This window comes from Esox lucius, chromosome 16, assembly GCF_011004845.1.
Source record: "Esox lucius isolate fEsoLuc1 chromosome 16, fEsoLuc1.pri, whole genome shotgun sequence".
NCBI lineage: Eukaryota > Metazoa > Chordata > Actinopteri > Esociformes > Esocidae > Esox > Esox lucius.
The window spans coordinates 7888417-7899775 of NC_047584.1; the positions used below are offsets into that span (position 1 = coordinate 7888417).

An 11359-nucleotide genomic window follows, 5' to 3' on the forward strand; every position below is an offset into this window, starting at 1 on the left:
CATATCTCGAATGCTCCACCGATCGTATACATGTATGTGTGTCAACTTTATATTTACAGTTAAAATGTAAAGTGTGTTCTGTCCTGCATGTTGTCAACCACTAGTGACAGAATTTTACAAAGTAAACATCTGGTTAAATGTGCGTAGTAAACAAAGGCATGAAAACTATCTGTAACAAATTCATCCTCTAATTCATACTTTTTTTTACAAAAGAAAAATCAAACAGCTGTTATACAGAAAGGACCTTAAAATTGCTTTAGCTATTTAAAATGCTTACCTTAACCTCTTAGTAAGGAAATATCAACAAAAAAAAGAAATCCAGTATTTGACTGCTTAAACAATTCTCAAGAGCCCAAAATGCACATTGATGTGATTCAGTGGCTTTGAACCCCTTCAAGCATAACCAATAGACAACTCCCAAGGTAATTATTTCGCAAGCAATTCAATTAAGATGGCATACAAATAAATGGCCATCCAGGTGATTCATGGTGCATATCTTGTAAAAGATTTTGCGCATTCTGACTTTTATCCCAGAATAATTACTTGTCACTAACTTTGCTGGCTGTGGGAGTTCTGTGCTCAGTAGGACCTTTTGTGAAACTGTCAATTTGCTAACAAGATACTGAGGACACACTACAGTAACTGAATTCATTTCTAGGTAATTGGGAAAAAGACACCATGGAACAGTAAATTAGTACTAAAGCCTGCTCAAGTCTCCCCTTAACTACGCCATTGCTTGATGCAGCGTAAATCTGGATTTCTTAGATATGCCACATATTGGACATAGAGATTGAGAAATCAATGAAGGGAGGATTTTTCCACATCTTACAATGGATCCAATGTCTTCTAAGCAATATGTGCCTTACACTTCACACTTGACTTTCTTTTTACGTCTTCCTGACCAGCACTGTTTAAGCAACTGTAGTATGGTGGATGTGACCAGCCCAGCATAATTAAGCTTAGTTTGGTTCAGTGGAGTGAAATAAGTATTTCCACAAAAGTATCTAATCTAAGTTGTTTTTTTTCATTCTAGGGGTGCACTACCGCAAGTCCTGTGCCTCATCTGGGGCCTGCCTCATCGCCTCCTCTGGCTATCAGCAGTTCTGCACAGGGAAGCTCAACTCGGTTTGCATCAGCTGCTGCAACACACCCCTCTGTAACGGACCCAGTCAGAAGAAACAGAGTTCCAGAAACAGAGTTCCCTCTGCCGCCTCATCCCAAAGCCCACTGCACAGGCTCTCTCTACTTTTTCTTCCTTTTATCCTGCGCGCACCCTCCATATTGTGCTGACAGAGCCTTTGATTGGCTGGTGTTGTTTCATTAAGACTGTGGTCCAACTTTTGAGGTTTTGGACTGTGTTTCGGTGTAAGGTTCTCCTGCCTATGTGGCTTACATATGTTCAATGGACACGTGACTCTTCAAATAAAGTGTTGCTGTCTGATGAAAACCTCTTAACCTTCTAAATGAAAACAATTACCTTGTTTTCCCATTAACTGACATACAGTTATGACATTTACAAAGATATTTGGAATTTATTCTCTTGGTCCTACAGAAACAAACATTTCAGAGGGGCGTGTTAGCAGTCAATATATCAAAACAAATGAGGCCTTCTTGGTGACAAAACGATTTGAGCCTTGACTTTCACTATCTGGAAGGCATCGTCAACAGGGATTCATTAAACTCTCCCAAATCCATTGGGAGTTATTCTTATGAAACAGGGCTGCAGACAAAATTGGGATGGAGAAATATAGGTGAAAAGAAAAGGAGTGTTAAATATTAAAAAACAAATATTGGAGCATTTTTTTATTAGAAAATATGAAGTTCAAATTTTCTCAACAGGAAGACTTGTTGGGTGACGACCAAGGATTGTGGATAATTATAAAGATTAATGCCTCTCTGGCATGCTTATCACTCCGCAGAAGTTACCGCAAAGCAACACATTTCCTTGGCTACATTCTTCTGTTCAGGTTGGATGTGTGTGGCTAGCAAAAGTCAATCATAATCAAACCAGATTGGCCTGCTCTCTTTAGAAAAAGTTAGGGAGCTGTGTCACTGTTTGTCTACAATCTCTAAGAGTCCTTGAGCGATGCCAACAAACTTCCTTCCAGTAGAACAATACTGTGCAGTCTGTTAAGTATTTGGATAGTGATTTTGGTTATTTTGTCATTCTACTCTGGCACTATGGATTTGAAATGATACAATAATTGAGGTTGAAGTACAGTCTGTCAGCTCTAATTTGAGGGTATTTCAATCCATATCAGCTCACCCATTTACTGTAAAAATAACAGCAATAGTGCCCTATTTAAGGGTACCTAATGTATTTGAACAATAATGGCTTCATAGCTGTCTCTTATTTGGCATGCGTGTTTGTTTGCATCAGTTATGCATGCACTACAGTTCTCAATGTGTACTCTTCATTCTAGTCTTTGCATTTGCATTTGGAGTCATTTGCTGAATAAATTGATCAGAGACATATCCAAAGCATTTGCTGTACCAAAACCAACTGTTTTGTAAATCAAGAAACAAAGAAAGTGCTGGTTAGCTCTGCAATGGCAAAATACCTGTTAGACCACTACAGTGGATGACCAAAGAATGCTCATCACAATGAAGAAAATATCAACAAAACTGTCTGACAGTTCCTTTCCAAGAGGTAGGTGTGGATGTGTCAGCCACTACCATTCACAGAAGAGTCCACCAGCCAAATTACAGAGGCTGGTCTGCAAGGTGCAAAAACAATAGTTGGCTGGAAGGGCTAAAAACCTCTCCATTAATGTATCTTACAACTCTGCACAATTGAAATGAATCATGTGCCATGAAAACAAAGCACTTGTTGGCTATAGCTGTGCTTGTTTCATAACATCATATTTATATTTCACCATCAATATCATATTAAAGTTGAAAGCATGCACTTTAACCTCTTAGTCCTAATTTAAAATCCAGTGGAGTAAAGTACCAAAAAAACTCACTGAAAATCACTATCCAAATACATATGGACTGCACTGTATGTACAGTAATACATACAGTACAAACAAATCTTGCAAACATTTTCAGTGGCATCTTAAACTGTCACTCAAGTCTAATATGACTTACAGTGCAATTACAAAAAGTGTTTCAAATGTAATGGAATAAATCCTAGTAATTGACACTGTTCAAATACAAATGTTAAGTTTGTTTTTAACATTTCTAGCTATCCATTTTTGCAAAACTTTATCTGAATCACTAAAATATTTTAGTATTTTCATACTAAAAGGAAATTTGTAAACTTATTTAAATATTAAACTACTAAACAAACTATAAAGAAAATAGCTGATCACTTCAGAGAAATCAAATTTTATCAAAATAAACTTAATAAAAAGTTTTCTTATTACGAACAACAAAAGTAAATACTAAATACAGAATGAATCAGTCAAATTATTTATAAAGCGTTTTTACATCAATGGTTGTCACAAAATGCTTTTACAAAACACCCAGCCTGAAACCCTAAGGAGCAGGCAACAACAGTGTTGAAGCGCAATGGCTAGGAAAAACTCCCTAAAAGGGGCCGGAATTTTGGAAGAAACATAGAGAGGGACAAGGCTTGGAGGGGTGACCAGTCCTCTTCTGAACATTTTATAAGTGCAAGATGTAATAATTAATAAACGCATGGGGGCCGTATCCAGAGTCTATAAAACCTAATCCAGGTCAAATGAATGGCATGACCAGATGGAGGGGTGTCAGCAGAGTGGCAGCTGGAATCATCAGGTATCGTCTTGACCTGCAACACAACCAGGAGGACTTTGGACAGGGTCAGCAACGAGTCTTTTGAGTCTGTATGAACATCATAGTCAAGATAAAGGCATTTGAAACAAATTATATGAAGATTGCTCTGGTCTACTTTGTTTTGTCAGATTAATATACCTGTTTTGTTTTTAAATACAAGTTTATTTTTTATGTATTTGGAAACATACCTACGAAGTATGAAAATACTAAAATATTCAGCCATAGCCAAAAATATTGGCAACCTTGCACTTATTTTAAGAAATCACTATTTTTTTTTTTAAAACTAATGATATTCAAAATCCTTTAGATATTCACATATGGATTTGTTTAGTTAAAACCCAAAAAATTGCATAAGTGACTAAATTTCATCTTATTCCACAAAAAAGTGGTAAAATGGCCTGGTTGATATTTTTTTGCCGCTTCTAGAAGTAGTTAAGAATAATTATATTTCACGGTAGTTATTCACTTTACTTTGAAACTGAACTCACCTGAAGTGTGTTGCATGTGCCTGCAATATGAAAATCCCTCAATTAGCCAGCTCAAATAGACAAAAGGAGTCATTGCAGTGTTTTGTGTCACCATGTGTACTGCAATGAGAATGGAGCGAAATAAAAAAAGAAACACAAAAGTGTCTGAGGAGCACAGACAAAATTGGATCTCAAGGCTACAAGTCTATCTCCAAAAACCTTGATGTTCCTATTTTCACTATACATAATGTTATCCTGAATGTTAAGGCCCATGCCACTGTAGTCAACCTCCAGAAAGTACCCAGATCAACTGCCACACATATTTAAGCTTACCTTCAGACACAGGGTACAGCTTTAACATACACCAAGGTTCTGTAGCATTAACAGTGAAATAAAGAATTCCGGGAACCAAATACTTCAGGTGAATTTCAACGTATTTTGGGGAAAGATTGTGAGTTATTTGAAGAAAGTGCAAGGATGTCAATACCAAACAATTTCTGTCCTTAAACAGTATGAGAGGTAACCCGGAAAATTCTGTGCATTGTCTATAACCACCTCTCTGACAAATCATTTCTAGACAGATCGTTGCAATCTATTTTGAAGGACACACTATTTCCCTCTCTGATTGAATGATGGTTGTAGAATTTAATGCAGCCCTCTACTTCAAAGTCATCTAGAAGTGAAATTCTGAATTGTATTTACTTAGTATACTTCATAATCCAAGAAGCATGTAAGAGCAGAATTCCAGAGTCATAGACTTTGGCCAATGAGTTTCTCTTCCAGAGCCATTTCAAAGGGATAATTCATGTTTCTGGGTTCGGCATTTGTCAGTGAAAGATGTACAATTTGTTGACATAATCACATACTAGGCAATTTAAACTAGGAGACACATTATTGTGCATGCTAATCAATACAAATGTTCATTTCACAACTTCACAACTGTTTTGCTTACATACAAACATGCATTGTTGTATTGTTGTATTGTCAACATTTTGTGAAGTTGTCAACATGGCTGCAGCTTTAAAACCTGGCCAAATCATCCATACACATGTCAAACCTACTCCGTCATTTCTTTCAATAAACTTCAAAGCACCTTTATATTTCAGTGTCGTCAGGCTTATTTACCTTTCACTCCGGAATTGAATGTGATTTATTGGTGGTTGCGAGCGATCAAGCCTGGGATCACTGCATCCTTAGGATTATTGTGAGACCAAAGGACTTCCTCTGCATTATATTTAAAAAGAATAGTCGACGATATTAACAGTTGCCAAATCAAATGAACAGTGATGAACAATGCAGCACTGGACATGTATAGGCTGGACCCAACTTATGCTGCAGATCCTAAAGCTTGGCACATCCTTGCCAAATAACTGTCATTAAGGCTGAAATGGCTTCTGCTTCCAAAACCCCTGTTAATTTTTTTTTTTACTATAGCCGCAATACGGCTCCATTAGTTAAAGGTTACACAGTAGCTTTGGTTATCCTATTTATTCATTTAAATAAAATAGAGTCTTGGATAATTAACAAATGAGGTTCTGGATACCACATGGTCAAAATAACCTGTAGGCTATAATACCAGCATAGTTTCTGAAAATATGTACAGATGCATGCAGTGCTTTGCATATAAGTGAATTTGTTCATCTTTAAATAAATATAAACATAGATTTTGTTGCTGCATTTCTGAGTTTCTCATTATTTTGAGATACTATCACGTTATAACGAAAACTCGATAAACTAAAAAGTATTTTTGCCAGACCACGTAAGTGGAGCCGGCCAAAAGGAGTGAATTTCACTCACTCACTCACTGACTTCACTGTCTACAACATTCAGTAGCTACGTAGAGACCCTTTTTGTTTGAGTAAACAGCGAGGACATATTTTTTTGTAGGCGGAGCTGAACCGGTGGCAGAAAGTGCCAGTGACCTCTGTAAAGTAAATGTCATATCACAGATATAACATTACCGTATATCCCATTCATTAATTAAACGCTTGCATAAATACTGAGCAAACTAAACTGTCTAAGTATGAGCAATTTGGTTTGTTTGCATGCTAATTCTGCTATCACGCTAGCTAATATTGGTCAATGGTGTTTAGCATTACGAAATAGCCTGCTGAGTATGCCAGCTTTGTAGTTGCTGCTGTTACTAATTTCATTGTTATTATTATATTGATTTTGCCTGTGCGTGATAAACAGTGGACAAAACCTCACCTGATATGAAATGAGCACTGCAGAGATGAGCATTCCGGATGGTTTCATCAGTCCAGCCTGTCTGTTTATGGCTTCCAACCATAGACTGTATATATAATGGACGACGCCCTTTCGCTCTTTTCCATTGGTGAAAAATGAAGCCACCAGTGTCCTGATACGGCGCTGACATCTTGGACTTGCGTCTGCGCAGATAGCGATCTTGGGACCAGTTCTGCGCAGTAGTTATGCGCAGTAGCGAGAAGGAAGTAAAGCCGTAAAGCCGCGAAATCAACGGACCCACCCCTGTGCCCCGCCCTCACTCTCCCTCGCAGAATGCGCATACCGTAATCAATCGCAAGTCCAAGTACAGTACAACCTTTGCTTGTTAAACCTAGACGATATGTTATAGCCTAACTTACATCATGTTTAACCTTAATTTAGAATAGGCCTAATACAAAAATAATTGGTAACTTCTAGCTAACGATCACCTGCTAGCTATTAACATGGCTATTAACGAGGCTTGTTGTCTTTTAGCTAACGTTAGCTAGCCCATTACATTTATTTACTAATTAAATAGCTTATAAATTTAACTTACCGAAAAAAATTCAAAGATCGATTGGAAATGCCAGATCGGTTAGCACAATGTACTGCAGAACAACCCATTATGTCCGTGTGAAATTATATCAATTATAGAAATTTAGAGATTAAATGTTAAGCTCCAATCTCCTCAGTCCCCCGAAGGAGGATGGTGCTTCAGTGGCTCCTTGGCTCAGATAGCTGTCAATCAAAGCTGTGAATCACGACGTCACACCACCGTTTTTAGAGCATTAAATAACTAACTAAAAACCAACTTATTTTAAAAACAAACTCTTGAATTTACATTAGCGTGATACAAACTACAGTAAATGACAGAAACCAGCTTCGGAAAAAATATATTTGAAGGGTAATTTAATTGTTTAGTTGGTCTCGCGTCCCATTGAATAACATGGGGAGGGCGGGGTTTATGACCTATACTGGGACCACTCACCAGGGGGCGATCGAGACGTTTTGGCTTCACTTTTCAGGGCTTGTGCGGCACGCTTGCTTCCAACCCACGTCTGCATTTAGCTTCAGAGTGTGGCTTCGACAACGGTATTCTATAAAAATGAAGGCTATCTTTTTTGCATTTATATTCTGACATCTAATGGCACAACAAGACATTATTTTCCTTTACTCTGAGGATCTTTCCCATTTCCCTACACTTGTTCCTGCAGTTTTCTGCCACCACCAATGTTCAGTGGCGTAGCGGTGACGTCCACTCCAAATTGGTCTATAGTAAGCCTAAAGTAAAAATGTCTATGGTTATATTGCGACCATTTCTGGCAGATGTTGGAAGTACGCACCTGTGCATGCTTTTTGGGGTAATCAGGCTAGATTAGGCTAGATCACCACCCATTGGGCAGTAAAAGAGTAGGGTTTTCCACAATACTTTTGTCTTTTCACCTGACGAAAAAGTCAGTTATCGTCACCTATTTTGATAATTATTGTATCAATGTCATTCACAAATGAAAGAAAAATGAACGTTGTTAGGCCATGAAATGAAATATCTCTTAACCTATTACTGTCTAATAAGCTGTTAAAACGGCCTGTGGCCAAAGTATGGAGCCAAATTGAGCTCATATGTATTGACAGTAAGAAAAGAAAAGCGTAAATGAAATATTTCATAGTATGAAAAATCTAAATTCATGCGGTCGATGTATCGGTCTGTCGTGGTGAAGAAAGAGCTAAGCCGCAAGGCGAAGCTCTCGATTTACCGGTCAATACTCTCACCTATGGTGTCCGAAAGGACAAGATCCCAGATACAGGCGGCCAAAATGAGCTTTCTCCGCAGGGTGGCTGGGCGATCCCTTAGAGATAGGGTGAGAAGCTCAGTCACCCGGGAGGAGCTCAGAGTAGAGCCGCTGCTCCTCCACATCGAGAGGGGTCAGCTGAGGTGGCTTGGGCATCTGTTTCGGATGCCTCCGGAACGCCTTCCTGGGAAGGTGTTCCGGTCCCGTCCCACTGGGAGGAGACCCCGGGGAAGACCTAGGACACGCTGGAGGGACTATGTCTCCCGGCTGGCCTGGGAACGCCTCTGTGTCCCCCCGGAAGAGCTGGAGGAAGTGTCTGGGGAGAGGGAGGTCTGGGCATCCCTGCTTAGACTGCTGCCCCCGCGACCCGGCCCCGGATGAAGCGGAAGAAGATGTATGTATAATTGTATGAAAATGTTTTATTAAAGCGTGGAAAAAATTAACTTCATTCACTTGAACACGTTACATTTTCATCCAATCTGAGTCTGTGACCATGGCAACAGTGACGTCGATGCAACCTGTGAATACGTTTATTATTCTGTTTCAGTGTTTAAATTCTGACCACATTTAGCCTAGCTTATACAATTCTTAAAATTCTCTCCACAGGTTGGGAAAGCAGTGCATGGAAAGGCTATGATTTTAACTTTATAATGGTGTGATTCATGGCTAATCGGTTGTGAGAATTCAATGCCCAGATAAAGCCCCGCCTCCACGCCAATAGTGCACCAGCGTAGTGACGAACTTCTGCTTTTGTCTAGAAGTCGGTATTGCAGTTTCCGGTTTACTTACTAATACTCATCCGCATTAGTAAACACCTAAACTCACAACAAGATGAGTGATGCTGTTGTACAGAAAAAAAAGAAATATAATGTACGTGACTCATTTAAGTTTCAAGGTACAAGTGGGGCATAATTTTAATCAGGAGAATGTCCTCTTTTTAATAAAATATGGCTTGCGCCATTCAATGACTTCAAATGCTGGACTAGAAATAGTCAGAAAAGGTGATTTATTTATATACTTCCACGTAATGCAGGTTTAAGCGCAATTAATACCATATAGGACCAGATGTTTACTTCCTATGCCAGTTGTTATTTTTCTGTTTCGTTGTGAAATGAAGTTACAGTAGTAAAATAAAAGAGGAGACCTGTTTTGGTGCTTTTTTGAGGCTATGGAATTTTAAGCTTCATTCAGGTCAGAAGAGGCTGAACGGAGGTTCGTTTCAATTCACTTGCTACGGGGACGTGCCAGCGTTTCAGCTCAGCCAGTGTTCTTTTGCCGTTTTTGAGGCTAGGGTGAATTTTTATGCATTCAATTGTCCTGCCTAATATTACACTAAAAAGGAAAACGTCGCTAACTAGCTTAGCCGATAGCCGGCCGGCACACCACAGTAAACAACTTACCCTCGTAGTTGTGCAGATAACTCGATACGTAGAGTTTGAAACCGGAAAACCGGAAAATTATATGCCGACATCTGGCTAAAGCAGAAGTTCGTCCATACGCTTGTGCACAGAGCCTAAAGAGGCTCAAAACTTTGTTTTGGGAAAACATGACTTGAATGAAGGTGGGAAGAAACTGTAATTGTAAGAAGTGAACGTGGAAAAAACGTGTTTGAACGAAGACATTTTAAGATTGGACGCGAAAATCCATTTAATTATTTTAGCATAGACTTATTCCACGCTTGAATCTATTTTCATATGATTGAATTGAGTTTTTTCATACTATGACATATTTCAATTAAGTTTTTCTTTTCTTACAGTCAATACATTTGTGCGCAATTTGGCTCCATAAGGTGGCACCACAGATCCAAAAGTGGTGGGGCAAAATGTGTCTGATTTTTTCCTGAACTTTTGTGTCCTACCTACAGTATATGCTTTGTTGACAAAAGATAATTGTAGACATTCACGTACAAAAAAAGTGTTTATAAAGTGATTTTCCCATTCCATACATCAGATTCTATTGAATCACCTCACTATGTATTGCACTCTTCTTATTAACTCGATCCTTCCAGTTTCTATTGCTTTGTGTCACCATGCATTTACACCACAATTGCTGTCTGCGAAAGACAGTTTTGTTGGTGCTAGAATTCATTAGCTACTGCATAGTTGTCATCCGTCTGTTGTATCCGTCTGTTGTGGCTTGACAAAAGTATTTATATTTTTTGTGTCGATTTTTAAACTTTGAATTGTCAACGTATCAACACCACGTCATCAGACTTAATTTAACAAACTGACCAGTAAGCTAACCTTTTTGGGAAGGTTTGACATACCTTGTTTTTTTATTCCACAGACTTGACATGAGGTAGGCGATAAGGGAGCGTGAGCAAAGAAAGTAGCTAGTAACCATCTGCACTGAACCGATTGTGACGACTACTAGCAAGAAATTCATGTTTATTTTTTTATTTTTCTAAGATGCAAAGTAAATTAATCATACCTGTCAGCTACCCTATCAGTACTAATCCACTTGTTCAAAGGGACAGCTTTTATTGAATTGACAGTGTTGTCAGCCTTACTGTCTCTGGACATGTTGAGGAGCTTGTTAAAATCCAGTTCCTCCTTATCCAGATATCTGAATGAAAAATAAATTGTATACATCAGGGGTTTAACTCCCTCGATGACCTGGTAAATAATTTCTAGCATTTCCTCTATGATGCAATGAGACCAGTATTAGAATCAGAAAAGAGGGAAATGCAAATATTTTGTTGTTGGACAAAATATGTAGCTTTTGAGTCATGAAGCCATGATCAAAGTTTGTAATATAAGTATTACAGTTTTTGTCACTGATACTACGCTTCCCAAAATAATTAAGGGAACACTGAAATCACACATTGGGTCTCAATGGAACCCTCCCAGGTCGATATCCGCGGATCCGCGGACTGTACTCATTTGCATAAATATTTATGAAAATCGAATCGCCATAATCGTCCAGTTTCAATGGTATATTATTTGTAGCCACTTATGTGAAGCATTCCGTGTATAATTTGGGTTGTCTGTGAATAATTTGGGTTGCTATGGGAACTTTTCACCAGGCAATGACATTGACCATGCATCTTAGAAAGGCTAATGTGTAGACAAGAATAGTGATTACATGGGTGTACATCACTATATATGATGTTTTCAA

The 11359-nt window shown here is 38.6% G+C and overlaps 1 protein-coding gene across 1 annotated transcript in view; it reads left to right on the plus strand.

Moving 5' to 3' along the window:
- The window catches only part of LOC105016107 (ly6/PLAUR domain-containing protein 1), a 28175-nt gene extending 24965 nt beyond the window's left edge, over positions 1–3210 (plus strand). Inside the window, exon 4 of the mRNA XM_020054609.2 lies at positions 1034–3210. Within this exon, the coding sequence (XP_019910168.2) occupies positions 1034–1290 (257 nt within the window). The 3' untranslated portion in view covers positions 1291–3210. The remainder of the gene's footprint in view (positions 1–1033) is intronic.
- Positions 3211–11359: the final 8149 nt, after the last annotated feature.